This window comes from Stegastes partitus, unplaced genomic scaffold, assembly GCF_000690725.1.
Source record: "Stegastes partitus isolate 25-593 unplaced genomic scaffold, Stegastes_partitus-1.0.2 Scaffold31, whole genome shotgun sequence".
NCBI lineage: Eukaryota > Metazoa > Chordata > Actinopteri > Pomacentridae > Stegastes > Stegastes partitus.
In genome coordinates this window covers 724,752-752,444 of record NW_007577762.1, presented here as the reverse complement: position 1 = coordinate 752,444, position 27,693 = coordinate 724,752, and the positions used below count along the sequence as shown (strand labels likewise).

Below are 27,693 nucleotides of genomic sequence, written 5' to 3'. Positions count from 1 at the left end.
GTGCTTCAACTACACCAAACCTGCTCAGATACAGCTTGAGGAACATGACTGAGACCAAAGCATTGGCCCAGCCTTCAAACACCCAAGATAGCAATCTGATTGTTGACTGTGCAAAAATGATGATGTCCTCCTTTGCGAGCCGGTAAATGCCAGCAAAGTGCAGGCATTATTTTTATTGGTTTTCATTATAGGCAAAAAATTCGCTAACGATGTTGACCCATATTACATTTTTATGCCAATATCGGGCCAATAATATAAGTGGGCCGATATTATCGGACATCCCTAAATACGACCCAGTTCTGTTCCCTAAACAGGTTCAAACCAGATGTGACTCAAGGTTTTCAATTCTGATGGGAACAGATGGACACAAAACAGACCACACACACACACACACACACACGCACACGCGCGCGCACACACACACACACACACACACACACACACACACACACACACACACACATTCATTTGCGCAGCTATGAACCCAGTGTCCCTTATTGCTCCATGCTGCTATTTGTCAAGAGAGCACAATAAAGGACAGATGCCTGCTTGGTAAACATTCTGCTCTGAGTAAATCATCTAAATCATCAGCACAGACACAGTCTAAAACAAAAACATATCATGCATCTAGCATACTTTTTTTAATGCGGGACAGTATTGATGTCTTGTTTGTTCATCCATGTTTATTTGTGTATATATATATATATATATATATGTATATATATGTATGTATTTCCTGCTTTCTTGTTATCTGTCATATGATGAGATCTAATAGTTGTGTGAGTGTGTGAACATAAATGAAATCACCTCATTCCTTAGCAACTGAAAGAGCCTCTTTGTCTATTGTGCTGCAGGACAATGTGCATTGTAAGAGACTGAATCAGATTTCTTCCCAGGCAGGTGTGTGTGTATGTGTGTGTATGTGTTTGTGCCAAGATATTAGAGAGAAAGAGCATGTTGTGACTGAGTGTTTTTGTGACAGAGCAGGTGAGTACGAAAACGTCTCAGGCTGATGTGTGTTAGGTGTGTGAGTGTGTGTTTCGCCGGCGGCACAGTCTGTCTCCCTGGTGTCCTAATCCACTCATTTACCTGATTTTCTCCCAGGAGAAGTCTGCATGTGAAAGCGTTAAAGCAGCTGGTTAAGTCCAGCCGCACACCCAATAAATGAAGCAACGCTTTGCACATCTGTGCGTGTGTAAGTGTGTTTATGTGTGTAAGGTAACAGCATTCACACTGTGCGAAGCTGTGGGTGGGTGGGGTGAAATCCATAAATCTTTCAGGTCTAAACAACAACAAAACAGCCATAAATAATGCAACATTTTGTGCAATCATGAGGCTAAAAGCAGAGACAAAAATTACTTCCACAAATCTTCTCTCTTAATTTTTGTTTTTTGTTAGAGATTGCAAAGGCCCAAACATATTTTTGTTCCTTTAATTGATCTTTTCAGACGTCTTAAGTCTCTTAGATGAGAACTCATAGCTAAGATTCTACAGTAAGTTATTTTTTGTGCTGTTATAATACTATATATCATCATATTTTTGCATCTGTTCAGGTGACGAGACGGGTGACGCACCTAGCGGTCGTAGTCCAGGAACCAAGGATGTGGCTCCTCCTCTTCCTCCTCGTCGCCCAGTCCCTCCTCAGCACCTCTCACCTCCACAGGTCGGTACAAAACTTGTGAAGACAGTTCAGACAATAAGTAAACATCCGGGTTTCCCCAAGAAACTGGTAAGCAGACGTGGCAGTAGCTCTTACCATGTTTTTAGCACTTCAGATGCAATCAAGATGTCCTTTAGCGTGAGAACGGCTTGATGCAGGTTTGTGATTGAGGATGTACGAGGCAGCAGGAGAGAGGCAAATCCCACACACCAACACATGTGAGCGCACAGAGAAAGAGGGTTATTCGATAAGATCGGTTTTTGACAACCATATCGATTTTTTGCCGACTTCCATGCAGCATTTGGGACGGATCTGTGGTTGCGTAGCTGATTCTGCAGCCTGAATCTCTGACTGTTTTCCAATACTTTTCAGTTTATTTCACACCCCCACTTTTTTCCACAACATTGCAATGAGCTGCTCTGATTAATTACTGAGAAGTCAGCGTACAGCGTGATCGATTAGGCCGTCACCTGCTGAGCTCTATCAGACAGATCCTGATGCAACTTGATATCAATATAGTTCCGAGATGACAGTTTAAAAAGTTGCCTCACTCATTAAATTCTGTGTGGGCTACTTGCTGTGTGATGTAGCACCACAGCTTGTTTTCCTGGAACACTAATAAGTGAAAAAAATGTATAATAAGGTAAGCATATTTCATAAAATGTTATAGTTCTCTTTATTTCAAGCGGTAAACACTACAGGAAACAGCATTAATTATGCATATACAGAGGGGGGAGTGGGGCATGTGGCTGCATCTCTGTTACACATGAACACTCAAAGTTTGTTTGTCAGACCCACAGTTTTTATACAGTTCCAACAAATTCGTAATTGTGCAACTTGCTATAAAAAAAAGTCATTTTGAAAGCATCAAGTGTGACCTATATACTCTGGCTGGATTGTGTTTGTTGACGTACGATTTATAAATATCCACGCATCTATCCGTCCACCATTTAACCATCCATCAATCGTGGATGGAAAGATCGATACATAGATGGATAGATATCCGTACAGATCACATTATCCATCATCTATTGGTCTGTCATCGACTGATGGAAGTAGATAGATGGAGTATATTCACAACAGAGTCTCCATCCAAATGTCAAAACATACATGAGAATGACGTTTTATAAAACACGTTCACAGGGCGCCACTATAGTTCACCTGGCTGAGCTGGCAGCCCATGTTCAGGGGCTATGATCCCCAAAGCAGAGGTCATGAGTCCCACTCATGGCCATTTCCTGCAGGTCCTTTTCCCATTCTTCTCCCCCATTCTCCTGTCTCTCTCTTGACTTTACTATCAAATAACAGCAAAAAAGCCACAAAAAAATTTAAAAAACACACATTCACTGTTCACCCAACATTGTTTGGGAGCAAAAAGTCCAATGGAGCTCAATTTCATTGGTCAATGTCTCTTTCTGTGAAAAAAGAAAAGTTATGAGAATCAGTCGCTTTGATTTAAACATCGTTGCACACTGAGGATGATTTAGTTGTACCACTGTGTTACACCTGAGTTTTGTTGAAGCCGAACACATTGTATGAGTTGGTTACATGTTTTAGGCAACAAGACAGTTACTAAGATAATGACAGGTTGAATTCTCGAACACACAACTCATTAATCGAGTACGATAAAGACACTGACCTGTGCACCATCTTTACAGAAACACATTCAAACTTTGCAGAAATAAGTGTGAGTCATCTGTCAAAGTGGTGAACTGACCAGACACACACCCTGTTTAACGCTGTGTAGCTACATACAAGCTGTGTGTTACGTTTAACGCTGCCCTGCACACCCCATATGTTCACAAACGTACACTGATGCACACATGCATATAGTGCTGGTGTTTTATCGGAGGTATAATTGCGTATCTTGATGCGTGTTCCCCGTCAGGTGGCTGTTCATGGCTCGGCCCAAGCAACGACGGTTGGACCTTTGACCCTGGCGACCCTGCTGCTGCTACTGCTGTCGCCATGGGAACCACGCTGACCGTGAAGAGACGCATCCAGAGATGGACAGAGACAGAAAAAGGTTGACAGGCAGCCACATGCTGTATGTCATGTGGCAACGATGACTATGTGGAGTTTCTGTAAGCGCAGTGCGACCGCTCAGGCCGTTTTTGTTTTGGGTGGCGATGCTGGCGGGACGAGCTGCTGGTTCACCACAGCTGCAGGTGCACAGTATGCATTGTTGTATTACCTGTACTGACCTCTACATGTGTTCATTTGTATTTAACTCTGATAGGATAGATTGCACAGCACTACTGACTTTTTTTTTTTTTTTTTTTTTGAAGAGAGATGTAAATACAAATATATATATTATATATTTATATAAAGAATTTCTATAGATAACAATGGGCTGATGTGTAAATAAGGATTAATATAGAACAGAGCAGACTTGGACGTTAAGGGATTTTGGTTTGGTTTGTTTGTTTTGACCTTTATCAGACGGGTCTCCCACTGAGATCAAAGTCCACGACAGTGACGGTTCGAGCTGAAGACCTTCACCGTTAACACACCAGCGTACCTGCAGTGAAGGCACACTTGTGAGGATTTATTAATGTGACAGAAAGAGGCTGGGAGAGGACATTGAAGCACTTTCTTAAAAGGCAAAACAACCAATAATGTGATACTTCAGACACATTTACAGATGGTCATGCAGCATAATGAAGATGACCCATCTCGCCATCTCCCCACACAAACATGCTCTTTTGCTAATGCAAGCCGGATGACTTTTTTTTAATATATATTTTTTTCTATTTCTGCAGCAAGTGCGATGAGTTTTAGCTGTGTAACACTTCGCTCAAAAACTCTGTGTCCTCTGCTGATTTGTCATTTCAAGGCATATGTGTGTTCTTGGAAAAACTAGCCGAGACTGTTTTCTTCTCAAGATGTACAGTGTGAAAAATTTGTAAAAGCACTGCAGGGAGATGTACAACAGCTTTCAATTCAACTTCACTTACACTTCTTCAACAGGACGCTCTGTTAAAAACAGGAATACAGGCAGAAACAAGCACTCAGTGCAAGAAAAGAGGCAGAAACAGTCACCTGCCTAATAATGAATACTTTGATATCTCATCGTCATGTGTAAAAACTGAACCGTGCTTTTAAAGGCTCGCTCGTCTCCAAGTATATATTAATTGAAACTGCTGTCTCCTCTAATAAGATCACGGATAAAACATCCAACAAAACAGTGTATTGTTAAGTGTTTCCTCTAAGTCTGATATCTGTTGTGATCAGAGAACAGCTGAGCCCAGATCCAAACATGTGGAATAAATGTGATTCATATTAATTAGGATTATCGAATCCTCCTGAGCTCTCTGTTGAGCCCCCCCCCCTTTCCATCCCCTCCCCCAGACTGCACACAACAGCAGGACAGACAACTGGAATACTGATTAAATACACTCAAAGGGTGCAAATGAACCGACAGAAGGACACGGTGTGCGTTTCTGTCAGCGGGTGATTGGTTGTCTCCCTCGATATACCGTGCTGCATGTAATACCTGCCTGTTTCCTTGTGGTTTCACATCGTAGCTACAGTCATTTTTGTCTTTGATGATGTGCTGTAAAACTTTTTAAGAATGTGTCTGCTTTCATCACCTGACACGGTTTATTTATGAGGGAACGTGACTGACACATGAGACAACCTAAGAAATACCATTAAGAGCTTATGTTTGTGAGTTGTCTGGGCAGCGTGCCCAAATACCATGTTAGCCAGCGGGGTGCTTTTACAACATAATCTCCCAACAAATGTGCTATTATTTGATTACTATTTCAGCGTTATACCTAAATGAGATGAGATTTTGGACCGGGGCCAGGCCTTCCATCTTTCTCAGCTCCTGCTAGGCGACCTTGTGCGTAAACAAACTGTCAAATGCACATGTGGAGACCCTGAACAGGATGAGTAGAAAGCACACAGTGTTTTGTGCTTTCTCAAACTATGGGGCAACCAGCGTGACATGTTTTGAAGGGGATTCTAAAATGTAAAAAAATATATATTTTCATATATTTTATAAGCTTATAAAGTCTGTTTTAATTTTTGTCACAAAAACTAAAAACAATTAGGAGTTGGTATTCTGTGGTTGCTCACCTGCTGCAGTTATGAATCTATAAACGAGTTGCAGCAACAGTACTTTCAACTATGTGTCACAGTGTCATTATTAAATAAAAATCTACCTTATCCAAGTTTAACAGCTCTATTAGTTTAGAGAGCCTCTAATGTTTTTGTCGTTGTGTAGCAGTATGCAGGGCGCCAGGACGCAACAACCAACCTGTTAGCTACAGCTGTGGTTTCTCTCACCACACTCTGAAAACAACCGAGCTGATGTAAAAAACTAAACCAGTAACTCCGATGTGCGACTCACTACTGTAATACGCTGCGTGTCCTGCTACTCTGATGTGTCGTTACTCACCGGTTTGATATCCTCGAATAATAAATTGTGTTTTGAAATACGTATTGCGCTTTTGTCCTTTTGTGTACAGTGTGAACGTCTCAGTGGAAGACGCAACTGAAACAGATGTGTGAAGTGTTAGATGGAAAACCGATGAATGCAGCCACATATTAAGGCAGCCAGTTCGTGAATTAACCCCTTAAACCTCCTGCGCTGTTCCCACCTGACAAAACATCGCCGAGTTCAGCCGGTAACAGCTCAGCAGCTAAAGCCAAAAGGAACAATGATGGCCTCTGGGTGACTTGGATGAATGTTGTAATACAATAAGACTCCTTGTTCCAATCACCAGGACAGAGTGAGATGTGAAAAACTCAAACCTGTGTATTTACACTGATGCTACCGGGTCTGTTCTAACACGTTTTAATAGCAACTCTACCAAATGTGACATCTTAAATATTTTAAATTTAAAAAAATAACATGGTAGGAAGGGCTGCAGGGTGGTGCAGTTGGTAGCACTGTTGCCTCGCAGCAAGAAGGTTGCCAGTTCGCGTCCTGGTGGGGGCACCGGAATCCTTCTTTGTGGAGTTTGCATGTTCTCCCCGTGCAGCGTGGGTTCTCTCTGGGTTCTCCGGCTTCTCCCACACAGTCCAAAAACATGTTGAGGTTAATTGGTGATTCTAAATTGTTCGTAGGTTTGACTGTGAGTGTGCTTGGTTGTCTGTCTCTAAGTGTGGCCCTGTGACAGACTGGTGACCTGTCCAGGGTGTTCTCTGCCTTCACCCTAAGTCGGCTGGGATAGACTCCAGTCCCCCCGCGACCCTAGTGAGGATTAAGCGGTGTATAGATAATGGATGGATGGAACATGGTAGGAAATTGAGGTGCTCCTATATTTGCACATGGCCCCTTTGAGTTTCTTTTAAGCTGCAGTGGCATATGCATCGGCAAAAATAGTCACAGCAAGAGGCACTTTGACATTTGGCTTCCCCTGGGATTCAAACCTTAGTCTCCTGAGGTGAAGTTCTTGTTAGAGAAATTGTCTTTTCTCCGCGTGTTCGATTTTAAAGATGAGACAAGATTCAGCTCGGTCTCAATTAATCAATTTAATTACATGCTGAATATTGCATTACAGAGCTCTGGGTCAAACTCTCCCTGGCATCAGACAGAGTAAGACTAACTTACCCGCCCAGCTTGTATCTTTTATACATCCATATTACCCCTATAATTATCACAGTTGTTTTTTCCTCTTCGTGTGTTGCTTATCTATAGAAACCAGCAGTCCATGTTCACTCCTTCAGGTTCACTCCTTCGTCCTCCCAGGAACCACCTGTTCTGCACCTTTTCCTTTGTTAACAACAACTCAGTTCTCTTCCTTTTCGCAGCAATCCTCCCCACGATCATCCCTTGATGTCCTCATCTGATTCCGACACTTTGGTCCTTCGGACCTCCCTCTTCCAGGGCGCAGTCCCAGTTCCACTGAGGTCTCTGCCCAGGTTCCCCTGGATTAACAACTCAGCCTTCTGCTTCCCGGTGTTTTCTTTTCAAAGACACTGATCACAGAAGCACTACTCGCCTACTAACTCATTCGGTTTCGGCTTGTAGTGGCCTGACTGTACATTGAGCCGAGCGCGGCGGCCATCAACATGGTCTTACTGCCCTCCTGCGACCCGACCGGCCGGTGACCCAGTCGATAGCGATCCCCAGTCCATGGAACAGGACCCCGTAATGGTTATTAGCCACCCGGTTGGGAACCGACGGTCTGATCCCTACCCCACTTCGCTATGGGCTATAGGAACTTTGACCGTTTTCACCAGCCTTGCCTGTTCACAGAGGTCACCTCTTGCGCCCCTCTGCTAGGTGTGGGCCGTCACCCACGTACCACGCCTGGCCTACACACCTACATGCGACCAGTGCGCCGACTAGACGGTACCACGGCAGTATGTTCATTCATACTTCATCAGACACGGGGGCCTTCAGTCCTCTCCCCAGCACTATACACAATCTTTAACGTGTCCTTGGAACTTTGCAGTTCCGCCGCCGCCTGTTGACGGCTAGGTTCAGGGTGCCTAATCCCCTTCCCTAACCGTCCATTTCTCCTTATAAGAAAAGGATCTAAACATCTTCTTTCATAATCCTTTGTTGCGAACTTTATATCTTGCAAACTTCAATGATTACATTTGATAATGGCCTAACGATTACTCATATGTAGATTCATCTAAGGCAGTTACTTCTTTTACTGGTTTACTGAATATAATACTTTCATGGCCTAAGAAATACATTGATTATAGAAAAATAATATTCATTGCTTTATTAAGAATACAGTAATACTCAAGAGATAAAATAATACTCAACATTCTCTACTAACCCTGTTTAGCCACTACATGCAACTGTTTATTCTCTCTCACCTCATACAGGCGATCTAAAAAAAAAAAGAAAAGAAAAGAAAAGAAAAGAAAACTGTGATTGGTCAAAGTCTCCTGTCACAGCTATATTTTTAAAAGCCAGTAAACAGAACCTAGAGGAGGTCTACTTTCCTCTCAAACCACTTGAATTACAAAATGCTGAAAGGTTATTATGGAATTTCTGCACAAAGATGCCAAAAATGACTGTTTACCCAGCTTTAAGGAGCTTTCAAGTAGCTGAAGTCTTCTCAGTACCTTACAGCTCCACACGTATGTCCTCTTTGTTGATGCTGCGAGACATTTACAGTGTGTGAAATATTTCAACTGAAGACTCCAACATCTTTTATTATCGCATCTTTTAATCAAATAGACATAACCAAATGCCTTGTGCGCTACTTAGTTTCCACTCAATTTAAGATCTTTTGCGTCTTTGGGATTTCTACCAGAATATAAAATCAAATTTGTGTAGGTTTAAATAGTGTTTGGCTGCACTGACAGGCTGCACTGCTTCAGTGGTGTAAAATTAAAATGTTCTGCTGCGCATGTCGCGGAGCATTCTCAACTGCTGTCTGTCTTAAAATAAAGACATTTTTTGGTTGTTTTGTTCAGCATTTACTGCTGCTGCATGCATTCACCACATCTGGGTCGCTGAAAGAGCTTTGAACATACCGGAGAGTGAAGCCATCAGAGCCTTGCATATATATTTTATGGGAACGTGGCTGCAGGTCTTTGGCCTCTGGCCCTGGGAGAGATTACTGTGATTGGATTGGCATGGTTAGGAAGTTGGCACGGATCACTTGGCTGGCACAGCAAACTGCCACGGGATGATGGGAAATAAAGACATCACTGAATGCAAATTGCCACAGAGAAGAAGACGGAGAGAGAGAAAGCAGGATGAAGAAAGACTGTGAGGAGGAGGAGGAGTGTTTCCACCCCTCATCCTGATGTTGGCACATCCGAGTCCCACCCTTGTATGGTGTTTTTCGCTCTAAGAATGATGTGCCAGTGTGTCTTTAGATTCAATATTTTGCTAGCTTTTATTCAATGCTGTTGACTTTTTAATTCTTTTAAGGATATTTTGTCCTCGATGACACCATGTGCTGCTTCGATTAATTATATTCTGCACAGCCCTGAACATGAGAGCAGACAGACAGAAAACATCAAGCTGAGGGGTTAGAGGTGAAGCAGGTGAAGGGGCAGAGACGGGGCATTTACAGGGTGTCCTTTCAACAAGCTGATGAGGTTTCTCTGCTGAATAATATCCTTCCTCTGTGCCAGCACTAATGAAATCAGAGCTCTGATTATTTTGACCCTGTCCAAGGGTTATGATTGAGGTTTGTGCTATTTAAATCATATTTATCACCGCCAGAGTTTGCAGCCTTTCAAACACACGCCGTATCAGATTACTGATTGTAGACACGTTGCAACACTCTGCATGATTTTATAGCTGCTTTAGCTATAAAAATGTGGCTGGAGGCTCTCTAGCTATTGAGAACTTTATATACACAAAACAACACAATACAATATCTAATTGTCTCGGGATGTGCTATGACACAGCTACAAACATCTAATTAGTAAGTCTGTCGATAACATTTGTTTGCACTTTTTTCTGTTTATCTGGAAAAGGATCCTTAAACTTACCCAAAGCGAGTTCCGGTGTTGTGTGCACATCCTGTCTACGGGGCTATGACCCGCTGAGGAAGGTAAGGAGCCAGTGATGGGACACTTCAACATCTGATCCATGTGAATTTGAACAGTTCATTGTTTCTCAATGCTTCTGGGTGCGCTGCAGTCTAAATCTGGATTGGGTGTTGACTCATTTAAACCCAAAAGCAGATCATCTTCGCAGTGGTTGGCAGCCTCCTTATCCACAGTCTGTAATGCCAACATCAGGGCAGCTCTGCTGAAGCAATCAAGGATTAAGTGTCTTGCTGAAGGGCACTTTAACTTCAGTTTCTGTGTGAAAGGAGAGCATTGAATCATCTAACTTACCTTAACACACCTGTATTTTTCCAGCAGTGAGTTATTAAAAACCACAAAACCAAGCAATACCAGTAAGACTAAGAGCCTACAGCTGTGCTGTCAACTGTGTGAGGCCAAACCAAAGTGTTGGACAAATGAAAGTTTTGAAATGAAAATTGCTCTAAATGTAAAGGTCAGGGAACACTTGTGTTGTGGCAGTGCATTTTACAAACTGTATATAAAGACAAGCAACATGATGGCTTCATAGAAGTTTGGCCTTACCCAGAAACAAAGAGGCATAATTCTTATTTCAGGCACAACTGTACACTATAAAGCCTTATGTCACTGTCCATAAACAAGCAAATGTTTGAAGCAATCAAAGGAAAAGGGAGAGAAAAGCTACACGGACAGTGAGTCCGTCCACACAGCACAGGTGGAAGAAGCAGCCAAATGCTTTGTGAACCCCACTGACTCGACCTGCACCGTTTGACTTGTCTCTGGTTTCCAAAGTGAAATCCCGCTTGTGTGGCCGCCATGTTCAGAGTGATGATGCTGTTGAGGAGAATCTGGAGGCTCAAGATGTGAACTTCTTTGGTGGAAGGATAGAAAAGCTTAAACTGGGACTATGATGAAAATAATGCAATAAAATGTTACTCCTGTGATTTTTAATTTTTACACGAGGTCCAGAACTTTTTAACGTGTCCTTGGATTTCAATCATCCTTGGTGTCTGGTTGCATTATAGATCATTAACTCCGCCCATCTGTATTAGCAAATGGGACAAACTAAGCTAAAAAATAAAAAATAAAATAAAATAAAATAAAATAAAATAAATCCATCCCAAATGAACTTTTCTGTCGTACTGAGCACCACTTGTGACTTTGTGTCACATGCTTCATTTAGTAATGGGAGATGGTGCAGGGGGTTGATGTACGCCATCATGACTGAAGGAGCCATGAGGCATCTGCAGACCTCGGCTCAGCCCTCTGAAATATCAAAGGCCTGTTCCTTTTATAACCCTGTGACATTGTCTGTTTAAAACCACACAATTGACAATTCTGCAGTAAACTAAACAAGGTTCTGTCTGTTTCTTCTGTGTGTCAACAGAGCACCACATGTTGTAGGTAGTGAGTCTGGGTTCCCTGTGAATTTCAATACAATCAACAGCACGGCGAATACGGAGGTCTGGCTGCCTGCAACTACCTCCTTAATTTAAAGTTAAAGGGTCATTTTTGAGGAGATCTGGTGTGTGTTGATGCACTTCCAGACTTCCAGAGAGCGTTCAGAGAGTGGCAGGAACACTTGGAGCAGCGTATCACTGCACCAGCGGACTAATTTGAAGGTGATGGCAGCCAAATTTAAATCAGGTATTGCTTTTGCTTTATATGGATGCAGGCATGGAACTACTAACTGTTAATCTGATAAATCTGGGAGACACCTGCAGTTATTCTCTAAACTGGCATTAAGATGTAAAGGCTAACATCATCAGTTAATTTTAAGCTAAGAAACACAATTGGTGGGGAAAAGGTTGTTGGTATACAGCTAGCAATCAAGACAAGAAGCAGTTATAAGTCATTTTATTTAGGTAATGATGAGCACACAGCCAGCACCCTCAACAGTTTCAAAAGGTCCAGATTGCTGTAGTGTCAAGGCTACATCACTGGTTGTAAATGACGACACAAGTGCAAAATGGCAATGTTCATTTTTGCTATAATAAGGCCTCAAATTTGCACAGTGGGACCAAGTAGTGATGCATCGTGATTTATAGTCTATGGAGCATCCTGATGGTGACATGAATTTTTGTTTAAAGTTTTATTGCAACCCATCCAGCACTTGTTGCAACAGTGCACTTACGTCAACAGCAGCCTGCCAGTGAGGAAAAGTCATAAATTGATGAAGTCAGTAGGATGCATCAATGAGGTGGCACTAATGTGATAATATGCTGATTCAAAAACTTTCTCTCACTTCCATTCAAGACTGGTAATTACAGACCAGCTTGTCGCTGCATGTGAGGTGAACAGTTCAACGACGTTATTTATGACTGATAGATTTGTTTGTACATGTAGCTGAGAAGCTTTAGTCTGCCATACCGAGAGATGTGGTTTTTAGCAAGGCAACAAACTCACCATCTTCCCAATCTGTCTGTTCTTCTGCTTTTACAGTGACTGAGTTTGGCCTTCAGTATTAACCTCACAGTGTTTTCAGGTTGAAGCACATTTAACTGGATGCCAGCCAATCATTCACTCCTATGCCATTATGTCAATGTTTATTGGCTATGGCTGAGAGATCTTATCGTGAATGACAGATAGCTGGGATTGAGAGTGGCAGGTGAGCTATTAAAGCTTCATCATTTGTATGATTTATTGTTTGTAGGTGAGTGGGTACAGTATGCATCTGGTGTTAGCGTGTGCTTTGTGACAGGCACATTGGCAGATGTCTTGGTTTAGCTGGAGCCCCACGCTGCAGATGCCACTAAGACGCACAGCCGTGTGAGTCAAGAGCACCATCGGTTTAAATTCTGCTGAGAAGGAAATGTCTGTCGCTCTGACTTACAGACTTAAAAGGAGACGGAGGGGAGCAGGAAAAGACTTCAGAGGGACACACACACACTCGCAGGTCGCTATACGCAGGTCACAGCAGGCTAAGCTGCTTTGTCTTTTATTTATTATATTTCTCCCTGACATCTTCACGCTCTGATGCATCACTGGCATGCACTTGAAAATACAGAGCCATATGATGAATCTGCATGATACTATGAGAACGTGTGTTTGGGAGTGTGGAGACCAAGATGTAAAAGAGGGCAGAGAGGGAATGGACTGAAAAGTGGCAAACATTATATTATATTATATTATACTTTTAATATTATATTAAGTATTCAAACTTTTTTTTAAAGTGTGAGGGCTTAGTGAAGGGCAGATCTAAGAGGGCAGGAAGTTCAGATACGAGGAAAACAAGAGTAAGGCTGAGTTTAAAAGATTTTAGGAACTGAGCTCAGCTGAAACTTGTTCACTCTTGGTGGTTCCTTCAGATGTGTGGCTCCGACCCAGCTTCACTCGCCTCACACGGTGCCTCGGGACAAATAGCTCAGAGATGCAATAGTCGATAGCGACTCTGGTTTGGAGGGAATGTTCTTTGCTAGGTTTCATTTGTTTATGTTATGTAAACCATGAGTGAGTTGTGCAAACAGATCTGTTACCTGCAGTATCTGACAACCTTCTGACATCATCGGTTCGGTGGCATCATCAACCGACACTCAAATCTTGTGCTGTGGTGCCAAGAAGTGGTGCTCATCCACACACAGTATCCTCATTGTTGCAATGAGTTAGAACTTAAATCATTGTCACATAGCAGTTCAAAGTATTGGTGTTTTAATCTGACCTATAATAGCTCAGTGGATCTTGATTATACTGACATTTTTATTTGTGACAAAAAAAAAAAAATCATGTTATTTCCATAACAGGAAGATGTCACTTGTCTGCGGGCTCTAAACAACACAGGTATGAGGCATGTCACTCCTAACAGCATCAATCCTAATGGCACTCAGCGTGCCAAGGCAAATAAATCACTGGCAGGATTAACATTTGCCCTGATGTTACACCAGATTTGTATGTGTAACTGAATATGTGTGTGTTTATGTGAAAGTGCAGGTTTTCCTTGGAATGAGTTGGCCTGTGAAGGTGTGTCCTAGGCCTAGAAGTTGTCCTTAAACAGCTGACAAAGTGTTAAATACCCAAGATTATCATAACACTTTTGGCATTTAACTTTAAGCTTTGGTCTCCCTGTGCTGCAACATGTTCTGGCTGATGATGATGAGGTTATCCCTGGCTTAATGTTGACATCGTTCAGTGGCTTTTCCTTTGTGTCATTCGTACACAAGTGATTGATGAACACATGAATTAAAAAAAGCAGTACAGGGTGTACATGTCATAATTCCTGACTTTAAGACTGGATGGGAGTGAGATAACTTTTATTACTATAAATTAAAATGTCTTCTGTTATTAAAAAAAAAATATATATGTGTGCAGGGGATTTCAGATTTTGTGATTAAACTGCTTGTCGGCATGTTATTGAATCTTAAAACACAAGCAATTCACCTTGACACTGCAACTACTGAAATACGCAGGACTGCAGCGCTTTACAGGGTTTAGACACTTTCACACTTTTGGGGGCGTTTTCAGGCTTTATTTCTTATCAGGAGTAGTGAGATAACAAAAATAGACTGGAAATGACTTGACACAAAGGGCCTAAACCACAGGCTATACGTAGGTCTAAAAATGAATGAACCCTCAGTGACTTCACCAAAAGGTTTTACTGAATAGCCGTTTTGTGGCGTGGTGCTGCCAGACATCACCATCTTGGCAGTGCCTAACTCCTCTTAACTCCCAGCTAATCCCAAAATGAGCAAAGAGGTGGAGCATGAGAGGAGCCGTGGACTGTTCTATAATTATATATAAGATTAAGATTAAGTGCAATTTAAAAGGGTTAGTTATATAAAAAAAATAAATTAACCCATTGTACAGTTGTGTTAAACAGGGAAATAAGCTACAGAGACCAATACCATTTTTTGTACCAGGCTAGAAACATGTTTATTTCTGCTTTAAAGTTGGACATTTTAACATGGGGGGTCAATAGAGGTTGACTCGTTTTGGAGCCAGCCTCAAGTGGTCGTTTGAGGAACTACAGTTTGAGGGACTTTCCAGTTGGCTTCATTTTTCAGATTGCAGCTTAGTTTAGACATAACAGTTGTCCTCAAATGTATCCATACCCTCCCATTAATGAAGGAAAAAACAGCTGTCACTGAAATAAGTTGAAATTAACAAAAGTAATAATAAATAAAAATTTAATGAAAATCATGGCATTGCTTTTGAATTGTGGTTCAGTGTCTTATTTCACTAAATTATAATTTAGCAAATTTTTATTTATTACTTTTTTCAGTTTCCAGTTATTTCAGTGACTATTGTGAATTTTGCCTTTTCTTTAATGGAAGGGTCTGAATACATCTGAGGATGACTGTAAATTGCCACATTTTTGGGGCACTTATTGGCTTTATTTCCAACCAGCAGCAGTGAGACAACAGGAAACAAGGGAGGAGACAGGAATTTTAGGTTAGGATGTTTTGCTTTTTATGGTCAGTGCCTTAACCTCTGGGCCACCCAGACACACATATGTGATTGTTAAGCATCTTACTCTAAAACTACTTGTGTTCATTTTCAGATACAACTGCTCCCATTGAGCCAAAAGAGCGTTAGTGATGTTGTGCCGCTGCTGCTGAGTGATGAGCGCCGACTCTCGGTCAGTTTCAAGTTTATTCTAAAGGAGCGGATGGGGTTGAGGTCAGGGCTTGTTTGAGGCCATCAAGTTCAAAAATCTCTTCACGGACCCGGTTTTGTGCACTGTGGCTTTGTCATGTGGAAACAGCAACGGGCTTTCCCCCACATTGTTGCCACAAAGATGGAAGCAGTTGAACTGCGGGGACACAGATGTTCTGGAGCATGTCATTGTATCTAAAATAGCAATAAGAAAAAAAAAAAAAATCAAAGATCCTCTTTGTTTCCGAGTTCCTCATGAACACATTGTTCCGCAGAATAAAGCCACCGAGGTTTAAATCTCTTTATGGTCCGCTACAGTACGTTGTGTTATTAATTAAAATGCCTTAACCCTGAGTCTGACCTGTGTAGCGCTCACATCACCCACACACATTCCAGCTGTACACTCCTCTGCCACATCTAATTTAAACCTAATGAGAGCTAATCTAAACCCTTTGTTTCTTTAAAGTCCAACAATTTATGTTTTTATTTCAGCTGCATTTCTGTGTCAGATTTCAGAGCTGCTGCTGACCTTCTGCAGCAAGCCTCTGGACGCGCTGCTGCTGCTGCTGCTGGGGAGGATGTTGGATGTGAAGACTGGGGAGCCTCTGACAGCTCATTGGTCACGTCCACCAGCCCCGGAAAACCGAGGAAAGGCACTGAATCTCTAGCAGCCACTGACCGCCCTGCAGAGACACATGGACCGCTTTATGAGTCAGGATTGTTTGCGGAAAGGCTAATTTCTTCAGTTCGCATGACACATTTTGTTTCATGCGTTCACTTGTGAAAGAAAATCTGCTATTGAATCTCAAATCCTGACCTCAGTATCACCGTTTAAGTGGCTGCAGTTCGACTGGAAGGCTGCAGGCCAAGTGAACACTGCGAGTGAAGAATAATTCAGCTAAATCCCTTTAGCTTTGAAACTCCCTGCCAGAAGATTTGAAGTCTGCAGAAACAATCTCTTAAATCAAAGCCATCTTTTTTTAAAAAAAGGATTTTATTAAGGTCACAAAGAAGATCTATTTTTTCCGTTCGAAGATTACCAGTTTTATTTCTTTAACTCTTATCTTACTTTATTCTGTGCTTTATTTCCCAAGTAAAGCCTTTTGTGATGTTGTTTTTCAGGTGCTGTGTGGAAAAGTAAATGATTATTTGTATTCTAATTGTCTGAAGGGGTCTTTTAAACAGCAGTGGAAGGTAACAAAGTACATTTACACTGTACTTAAGTGCAATTTTGAGGAACTTGTACTTTACTTAAGTTTTTTCCATTTTATGCTACTTTAAACTTCTACTACATTTCAAAGGGACATAATAAAGATGAAATCAGTGGTTTCCAGCCTTTGTTGCTTCTTACAAAGAGGCAGTGTGTAGTCAAGCTCAATTTCAGAAGTCGATGAATTGTTCACAGCTCCATCAAAAAGTGATTTCTCATGTCTTTTCATCTCGATAAATGTTCAAATGATCCAATATCTCATCAATAATCACTAAAAAGATCAGAGAAAAAGTCTGAAAGAAAAGTTTTGTGTCTCAAAACTTATTTTTTTCTTCTGTCCTCTGTCATTCTTCACACACTGCTGCTTCACTAGTAATAATCTAATGATGTCATCTACAGTACAATACTCAGCAGGAATTTTACTTTATTACTTTAACTACACGTTACTGCTAATACCTATGTACTTTTACGTAAATATGATTTTTCATGCAGGTTTTTACTTGAAGTGGGGTATCATCACATTGCTGTGTTTTTATTTTATTAAAGGATCTGAACATTTCTTCCATTGCTGCTGTCAAATAGCACAGATTTGAACAGAATAGATGCCTGATCTTCTCAGAAAAGTGAAACAGAACTGCTCTAATGTAAGCACATCCTTAGGTTTTATTTTCATTTTCTAGTTTGCTCATCTCCATTTTTACTCCGATTTCTAAGTGGAGACGAACACCACAATCTTCATCGATTTTGGTCCTTCCTTATTTATCATTTATTATAGTTTCAGCCCAACACATTGCAGAATGATTAAAGACCATAAAACCAATACACTCTGTCTCTGTGTACTCTATCATTTTAAATTAATGAGAATAAACACAGTGAATTTTTAAAGGGGGATCCCTGGAATATAACTAGAAATCAAATGCTGGACCAAAGAAAATAAAACCTTCAAGGCAAGAAAAGTTACGGTGACTGAATGTTTTGATCAATATGATCACCTTCAGGTGTGTTTCTTCAGGCACAGATGGTATTTTCAAATTTCACATTGTATATAGATCTAACTAAACAATAACAGTTTTGTATGGGTGATCAATTCAGAAAAGAACATTCAACAGACAAATGCAGTCATTAACCACATGTGTTGAACAAGTAGTACATGACGTGGTACGTGTATTTGAGTGGTGCAAGAGGTTTAAAGAGGGACGCAAGGATGTGAAAGACGACCCCAGGAGTGGAAGGCCTTCAACAAGCAGGGCTGAGGCCAACTTTGAGTGCATCAGGTGCGTTGGTTGACTGTTCGACTAATCGCAAATGAGCTGGGCATGAACCGGGACAACATCTGAAAATAATCTCTGAAAATTTTGGCATGTGGAAAGTCTGCACAAAGATGGCGTCCAAACTGCTGGACGATGACCAGAAGGCTGGACGCATGTAAGTGTGTCAGGACATCTTGGAGCGTCTTGAAACCGAACCAGACTTGCTAGGCAGAGTCATCAGTGATTAGGGGTCATGGATCTTCGAGTACGACCCAAAGACCAAACGCCAGAGCCTTCAGTGGAAGAGTCCGACGTCGCCAAGGCCGAAGACAGCGAGACAGTTGAAGTCCAAAGTCAAAGTCATGCTGATCACATTCTTCGATGTGAGAGGCATCGTCCACTGTGAGTTCTTGCCAAAGGCCTAGACGATCAACCAGCATGTCTAAAAAGAGATCCTGTGGCGTTTCCTTTGTTCAGTGTGTGAGAAGAGGCGAGTGTCGTGGCAGGACAAGTCGTGGCTGCTTCACCATGACAACGCGCCTGCTCACAATGCCCTGAGCATCCGACAGTTCCTGGCTGAGAAGAACATGGCCGTGCTGGAGCAACCTCCCTACTCACCCCACCTGGCTCTGTGGGATTTTTTTCCTCTTCCCCAAGCTCAAGGAGTCATCAAGGGGACCCATTTTGAAGACATGGACGACACCAAGATGGCTGTCACGACAGAGCATCAGCGGCCAAATACTGCCTGTGCGTTCCGGACACTTCCAATTCGGGGGTGCACTCTGACGGGGTGGAATTGGCCGGAACGTGTCCAATCGCACCGGTCAATGAGGCGTGAAATCCAGCGATGCGTAGTGTTCTAGCAATACGCTAGTTATTATAACAACTATAAACAATAAATATTAACAACAAATGAGCCTTCAAGCATCCGTCCCTCCTTGTATCTCGACTTCCGTCTTGACAACCGGGCAGCCTTGCTATCTGACATAAAAGAAGGTTTTACATTTGGTGTCGGATTATCGAGTCACGGCCGTATATCTTTCGTGACACCAATCCTGGAATGTTTCCTACACGCCCTGTATATTTTAATTATCCCCTTGGGAAATTCAAGGTATCCAGTAGCTTACACATGTTACATACAGACAGATAAACAATACACAAAAGAGCATGCAGTTGTCGTTTAAATTGTTCTGGTTGAAAATAAAGCTGCAAAAAGGTGCCTAAAATACTGGTATTTACAGAAATGGGCAAAAATTGTTGGTATTGGGGCGCCTTGATAGCTCAACTAGTCCCTGACCCAGCAGCCATGGGTTGGAGTCCTGCTCATGGCCCTTTCCTGCAAGTCCTTCCCCTATTCTTCTCCCCCACTTTCCTGTCTGTCTCTCTCTTGACTGTCCTAACTAAAAAAAAAAAGGCCAAAAAAAAAAACTGGTGAAAAAATGTTGGTATTTACAATAAAACTAAAATAATATTATATATAATAATATAAAAGGCCATCAAATAAAAACTGCAAATGTGATCAGATTAAAAGAGCTAACTAACCTGCAAGAAAAAGGGGAAGAAAAAAATCTATACTAAACACTCAAAAAATGATATTTTTAAAAAAGTACTGAAGACATCTTTTCTCTGGCTGTGGGCCCTGCAGGTGGCGCTGTGTAGCTCGTGTTCTCGTGGCGGCAGAACCCACACTCACACTGACACACAAAGAGCCGGAGAGAGAGCATCAGCTCCGCCTGAACACTCCCTCCGACACTTATTGTCCCGCAGCCCGGACAGCAGCAGCGCTCCGTCCTGCTCTCCTCACACCGGCTCTCTGCTGCTGCTGCTGCTCTCCGTCCTGAGCAGTCGGTCGCTGGGACTCACTGAGGATCTGCAGCACTTGTGACTGAGCGACACCTGCTCTCTCTCTCTCTCTCTCTCTCTCTCTTTTGTCTCTCGCATCTCTGCAGCTCCCGGCCAGCAGCAGCGATCAGGAGGAGGAGGAGGAGGAGGAGGAGGAGGAGCAGCGGGGTGTACCTGACACCTCCAGCCGCGCCGCAGCTCTGTTCTCTCGCAGAAAACAGCCCGCACCGGCCGCCACCGGCACCGCCTCCCTCCCTCCGCTCTCTCTCTCTTACTTCACCGGAGCTTTGTGCAGTTTGAACGGGACGCTTCTTCTGACACAACTCTGAGAGATAGAACAGAAAAAAAAGAGCAACGAAGCGCTGAGGAATCCTCCAAGAACTCCTGCTCGGGATTTTCTGTGTGACTGTGAGGAGAAAACAGAAGGACTACACCTGACAAGATGCGTCTCCCGGTGCTCCTGTGTGCGGCGGTGTGTCTGTGTGCAGCACCGGGCCCGGCCGCCGGGGCGGACCGGAGCTGCGCCGACCTGCGGCAGTTCTACACCGGGAAAGGGTTCACTCTGGTCGGGGTACCTCAGACTGAGATCTCCGGTGAGTTTTTTGGAGGAAGTGTTTGATGCACTTATTAAGTCAGTTTTGAAATGATTGTCCATCAAACATAGATATAATAGTGATATAATGTTAATATAATAGGATTTGTTATCTCTTATGGTAACAATATAGGGATGTATAGTGTGTTTGCATTATTTCTAATGTAATATTCCTTTAGGATACACATCCCAACAATACTCTGTTTCATACATAAATAAGTGCACTGTGGCTGGTGTGAATGAGGCTCCCATCTATGTTCACAAATCTGCACCTACATCTTTTTTTTTTTAGCCAAGTTTTATCTTACATTCACTTGCCTTATTGTTCCCAATAGCAGGTGTTCTTATCTGATGCTGCATCTCAGCCCATGTGCCTTTTGTGCATTTGTCTAGCCTCCCCTCAATTTTCCATTTCCCTGACTGAGCATCTCAAGTGAAGTGATGTCCCATTCTATAGGCACTCCTGCACATGTCTATTATTGTCCTTTCTGGGGCGATTCATTGTTTACTGAGGGCAGGATTGCAGGTTGCTGTAAGCACAAAGTCGTGTGGAGCTATTGTAATCTGTTCATTGCATTCGTGGCTGTTTGCAAATGTTTTTGCGCTGCAGGTGTGAGCAGCTCTTAATATGAGCTGCAGAGGAGCGTATAGATCTGGCTGTTGAATAGCAGCAGTGCACTGATGTGTTCTGGGGCATTTTTTCATTGTCTGCTTTTGCACTGGACTGCAGGTGTGGTGTGTGTGTTTGTGTGTGTGTGTATGTGTGTGTGTGTGTGACTCAATGGATGCTGAAATGGCCTGTTTTTTTTGTTTTTTTTCTATTTGCATAAACTAATAATTTAGGCCCGCCTGGGGCAATATCCAGTAACAACTATAGCTCAGCAATCTTAACATAAGCTGCTGCAGAGTTGAACAAGAGAATAAGTGGTTTACAATTGTTCCATATTCTTTTGTTTCTTCCCTGGACCCCGTCCTGTCAGTCAGCTTGCCAACTAGTCAGGCAATCATGCATTTAATCAATCAGTCAATTACCCAGCCAGTCAAGTAATCAGTCAGCTTGAGATCCAGTCAGTCAGCCAGACAGCACACATCAAAGTCTCTCTATCTCGTCTCTCGCGTTCGCTGCCGTCCACAAACACTGATTAAACTGTCTTGGCCTTGAGGAAAGTGAAATGGAGTTGTTTTCCTCTTAAAGGCAATCATCTGTCGTTCTCCGTCTCATCCCGTATTTCACCTAAAGATGGACAGAAGGTAGCGACCTCGCAGAGGAGGAGATGAAAGCGAGGCGAGATTGAGGTGTGCGTTCTGTGTGTATGATCTGAAGGTCATTTCATGTTGTGTCAATGAAATCGCTCCCGTATGGGCGGCTGGGTTATTAATATTAGATGTGTGTATGTGTGGGTGTGTGATGGAGATAGACGGCAGCAAACAGATAACACTGTGGCAGGGAAATGTGGGAGAAAAGCAAAGAAACAGAAGAAGCAGACAGTGAAGCAGGTTGACAGAGACAGAGCAAGTGAGTCACCCAAGGCCTCCGTCGGTGCTTCACGGAGGACCGTGGAAGAGACCCGACACGACACTTTCCCTCCCTTTCCATTAAAAACTCATCTTTTGTTGACAGATGAAAAGCACAGAGCTTCACTCACTTGGACTTCTAGTTATTTGAACAAGAGTTCTACCTTCCCAAAACTCATTAAATCTGACGACAAGATAGGAACAAAACAAGAAAAAAAAAATGGCGACAGAATTCCCCGGAAGAAGGCTCTTCAATCTTTCTCATCTCAGAGACGTGAAGTGGAGCTTTACAGGCCTGGTAGACACAGACTCTGCTGCACTCCGTTGCCGGCGTCTCTCTGGAGGACAGCTCACAATCCTGATGTGCTCAAAATTGTAGTGCGACTATATGCAATTGGAAACACCTTGTGGATACAGAGTTACATATAGTATCAGTCAGGAATGTGAATTATTTGGATGATACAGCTGCACCACAACTTTCATGCTTGTTTGCTCCAGTGTTTGCACTCGTCACTGTTTTCGCAAGTAGACTTTACAGTAAATGACATAAGTGCTCAACAGTAACTGCTTTCCACTCACAGCTTTTTGTTATTACAGATTTTGGCGATATGTCTTTCTTTTCATTGCTGCCAAAGGTTAGCTCTGAAGTGAATATTAAAACCATCTCTGTCACCTCTCATACTAATGAAAGCTCTTAAAGCAGAAGGAAAGATTAATGCTGGACAAAAGGAGGAGGATTTAGGGGTAAGAGAACTAGAATGTGTCAGAGACTCTGTCGTAAACCAGACTGACTATCTTAGTGTGCATAAATGCGTATATTGTAGTGTTCTCCCTTGTTGGATACAATTTGAAATCTCAATTGCAGGGACGCCAGTGTAAAACTGGCCAAACATCATCATCAGAGGCAAAATTAGTAACACCTAAATTAAGGCGCAACGTTTTTACAGCCTTATTTGACTACTTCATGTATCTATTGTCTCTCCGCGCAATAAACACATGGACATATGTTTCAGCCCTGTGGCCTTCCTGTGCAGCGGACTCACATTCTGAGGAACAAACACTTCCCTAATGATTTGGGACAAGACCCAGCTGTTGGCAGTCACGAGCAGTTCACAGTTAGCATTATCTGCAGAGCACAGCAGTGGTGGAGAAGGTTACTTCAGTTGACAGAGCTCACTGGGTGACAAATCCCTCAGTATATACAGCAATAAAGATCACCAGATGGCCATTAAAAGTTAGCTTGGAGTCTCTGATATGACTACAAAATGCAGTACCTGCCTTTCTAAACCACAACAATGCCATAGAAATACACAGATTCATGGTGTATATACGTTTTAGCCACACTAGTGGCGTGGCCCTGTGGAGACAGACATGTTGGTTCAAACTGAAATAACTCAACGGTGGTTCAGTGGATTGCCTTGGAAGATGCTAAAACATTCATGTTCCCCACAGGATGAATTTTAAAGACCCCTTCCAGTAAAAGTCAAGTTTCTTTTTTTCTTTTTTACCTTGTTACTATGTTTTTTAGATGCAGGAACACATATCAAGAGTGAAAAAAGCAGTCAAGTTCATGGCTGAGTGTTTCCATCTTAAAACTGCCGTGTGCCAGTAACAGTCTCAAATATACAGACTCCGACTGCTGAGGTTTTATACCTAACAGATCTCAGGAACCAATCCTGTCAGCTTTCTGTATCAGCATTCTTCCTGAATGAATTAGTGTCTGGGTTGAACATCCATGACTGGCCTAATCCAATATTACAACTTTTGTAGAGTAGAATAGTTTTACCGAGTGGAGTCATAGGTGAGCTGGTGTGCTCAGTTGCAGTGAGCAGGTAGTGAAGAGAGAAGCTTCATAGACCCATGGGCCAGTTCATGCTGTCTGCATCCATGTGCAAATGCTCTGTTCATACTCCAGTAGGGCCATGTTGTTCTACACAGACAGTTGCCTTACTTCTAGTTTCATACACAGAGAAACACACAGTACAGTTTCTACAGGATACAGCTGCTACTTACAGATTGACCTGTAGCATCCTGTCAGTGACTATTCCTGAGGTGTGCTGAGCACAGGGGTTCTGGAGAATTTTGGACTTCCTACTGTGTCTGGGCTCCATTGACCATCTTGGCATTTACTCAGGCAGAAGTGCCAGAAAACCAACCAAATATGGAGGTGTTGCATCAAGGCGATGTAGACGGTGTTTTTTAACCCAAAATGTTATGTATACGATGCACAACATTTCATCCTCACATGGCCAACTCTGTAATTATACAACCATCTGGATTTAATTGAAGACTGATGACATGGGAAATGCTTTCTGACTCTAGCATCATCTCATATAATATGAACACAACGTATAGTAAGTACAGTGTTCCAGAGCTGGAAGTACGCCTCTAGGCTGTTTTAGCTGGTTTTTACAAACCCGTCTCTACATTTAATAGAATACACCAAACTTCTCAGCTCAGTTTTAAAGACCGAGTATCCATGCCAGCTTCTGAGTTTGATGCCCGACTGTCCCTCCCGGTTGTGAGGTAGCGTTTGTGCGTCTGCTGTGCATTCACATCAGTGAAACAGCCTTACAAATCAGTCCCACGGCGTCAACACAAAAGTGCACTCAAATGAAATTGGAATTTCTTCCAATACATTTAAGTTTTCACAGGTGAATTCAGATAACTAAACAGTTAGCAGAGAAAGATGAGTGGTCCAAATCCTCCTTATGTTGTGGTATTTTTTCCAAGCCAAAACACATGCTTAGAAGTTCCTCTTGGACTGGAACTCGGCCAAACAATAAAGCAGAAATGCAGTTTGTGTCGACACCACATATGGGCAGCATAAACTGAAATTTGCATAAAAGAGAATGCATACAGTGTACCAGTCTGCACAGGAAAGAAGTCAGTTTCAAATGCAGTATAATTTCATAAAAATGCATGTTACTGCCAGGCACAGACAGGGTGTGAGACCTGTACGTGTAAGTGGATATGTTCAATATCATAATTCCAAAGTAAAATGTGTAATATGACAAGCAGATGCTCTAAATTCCTTCCCAGAGTTTTAAAAAAAGAAGCCTATTCTTTTCAGCTCCTGCTCGCACCCATTGTCCTTTAGATTTAACACCATGTGAATGGAAGTCGTCTTTCCTGCTGTCTGCCTGTCTGTCTTTGTGCCTGCGAGCGTTTCTAACTCTCACATTGTACCCTTCACCTGGTCAATAGTTAAAGACCGGCTCGTCCTATAGTGTGTGTGTGTTTAAAAGTCACTGAAAGGCAACACCTTCTCCAGGGAAGACACTTAGCTTCATTCACACATGCTTTGTCTGCGCAGAGCAGCACACACCCATGTGATCGAGTGACACCGAAACAGAGGCCGAGTGTATAACCTGCACACTTCACACTCTGCACAGGAAGGTATTGAGTTTTGACGCCTGTGTGTGTTTGTGTGTGTGTTACATTAAGCATTTGTCACGTTGTTGTATGTTTGAAAGACCATAGAAAATACCAGCGAAAGGTTATGTGTTTGAATGACAGAGTTTAACATGATACACTGTGTTTTAGGTCAGATTACCATTAGATTAGGATACATTACAGGTTTGGTTACCAGCCAATAACTCTTTAACAAGGCTCAGTCAGCTAGAGAGCCTCCGTTCATTTGCATGGACACAATCTTGGTAGATAAACAGCACCAAGGGTGGAGGAGTAATCCAATATTATTATTCCTCAGTCAAGTGTCCACCCACATTTATCTCAAATTTAATCAAATTTCCTGAAAATCTGCTTCCATCTACTGCTGTTATGTGAACATTTGGACTCGGATATTTGAGATAAACAGCTGGTGGCGTTTGTTCTTTCGCCGGGCGCTGTTAAACCGGTGCAGGAGAACAGGTCGGGTCGATAAAGCAAGAACAAAACGTGATGCAAATTCATGTTCTCATATGAGAATTATTGCATGAGTCTGATGACGTTTTCTGCAGTTTCTCTTTCCAGTAGAGCGGGAACTGGAGTGACATTTAAGTCACTTCATGTAGATCAGGAAAAGCTGGTTTTCTTCACACTTTGTCACATTTGTTTAATTGATACATCAAATTTTCCACCTCATCCAAGTATAAAAACATTTTTGTGACATATTGACTTTTTGGAATTTCTGACTGCTTCCCTGGAGTGTTTTTTTTTTCTCCCCCACAAATAAAAAAGTGCAAAACGCAAGTGGATGGAAACACAGTTAGTCACTCAGTTTAATCGTTGTATTCATATGAGCTTCTGTTATTTGAATAATGACTGATGAAACTATCCATTCACAAAACTTTGTCATAAGTCCAGAGTAGAAAAAAAAGTTCAGATCCTTCTTAAGTTTTTGAGTAAAAAGTTAATTGCTACTTCAATACTGATTGTCTTTATGAAAACAACAAAACCATATTAGGAGTTCTACATGTTTTCTGTAGAACATAATGAAGTGCTTTAAACTTTCACAACATGGATTTATTTCATAGGAACTTTACATACATGTGCTATGCATGCTTGTGACGTAAGCTAATATTTCAAAATCTCTATTACTAGAATTCCAGTTTATTTCAATCTACTGTATGTCTTTGCACTCTTCACCTTTGTTGTAGAGTTTCAGGAAAACAGCAGGAGGCATGAGCTCCCTGCAGCTTTCCAACAAAAGCTGATGTCTCCATTTTTCAACATTTGTTTTCAGTCGGTTTGAACATAAATGCAGAAATTAGCTGCCTGGAGGGAACATTTTTCTAACAGCTTTTACTCAACATATGGAGAGCTGCACCTTCCACTTTGCTCTTTTCTTCCAGTTGATTTTGGGGAGGTGACACGCTACCTTCAGAGGAACAATGTTTATCAAAGCTTCAGATTCATTAGTTGTAGTTCCACAGCTGGGATCCCTCTCATCCATGGATGCATGGTCTGAAGTCTTAACACCAGCACAACTCAGTCTTCACAACAGCAGTTTTCCTCCTTAGTCGGCAGCAGAGCAGTGGGAGCATGACCACCACCAGTTTCCCATCATGCACTGTCTTTCAAGGTGTTGTGTTTTCTTTCTGCCTCACAGTTAAAGTCTGAGCAAGCCGCAGATAAATGTGCCACTGTTTGGGTCAGTCAGGAAGTTTGCCTGGATGGAGATCCCGAAATGTGGTTAGCAAAAAACGTCCGGTTCTGTGTTTAACTTCAGTCAGAGTGAAAACAAACATTTAAAATGATTCATTATTCATAGTCTTTCTTTGGAAAGCTGCAGGGAGCTCATGCTTAATTGCCTCGCTAAATGCTGTTCACAAGCTGTTTTGTGCAACTCCTCATTTCCCCCAAATCTCTACAATAGACGATCCATAGAGACACAACAGCAACGCTAATGAGAAATACACCAGGTTGAAATTAAACTGGAATTCTCATTAAAGATTGTGATAATGACTTCACCCATTCATTTCAAAATAGATTTATATCAGATTCTGGAGCTGCTGTGGGATGTGCTTCTTGATTTTTACCCCTGGTCACTTCTTTAGCGTGAATGTTTGTGAGCATAGAATGTGGTTGATTTTACAGTGAGTTGTGTAGTAGTCACCTAGTTATTGTC

General features: G+C 42.2%; 2 protein-coding genes across 2 annotated transcripts in view; both read left to right on the top strand.

Moving 5' to 3' along the window:
- Positions 1 to 6,107, top strand: part of LOC103370597 (glypican-5-like) — a 63,187-nt gene extending 57,080 nt beyond the window's left edge. The window contains exons 10-11 of the mRNA XM_008299709.1: positions 1,554 to 1,663; positions 3,549 to 6,107. Of these exons, the coding sequence (XP_008297931.1) occupies positions 1,554 to 1,663; positions 3,549 to 3,644 (206 nt within the window). The 3' untranslated portion in view covers positions 3,645 to 6,107. The remainder of the gene's footprint in view (positions 1 to 1,553; positions 1,664 to 3,548) is intronic.
- A 14,142-nt stretch (positions 6,108 to 20,249) lies between these two features.
- The window catches only part of gpc1a (glypican 1a), a 49,028-nt gene continuing 41,584 nt past the window's right edge, over positions 20,250 to 27,693 (top strand). The window contains exon 1 of the mRNA XM_008299697.1: positions 20,250 to 20,607. Coding sequence (XP_008297919.1) covers positions 20,457 to 20,607 — 151 coding nt within the window. The 5' untranslated portion in view covers positions 20,250 to 20,456. The remainder of the gene's footprint in view (positions 20,608 to 27,693) is intronic.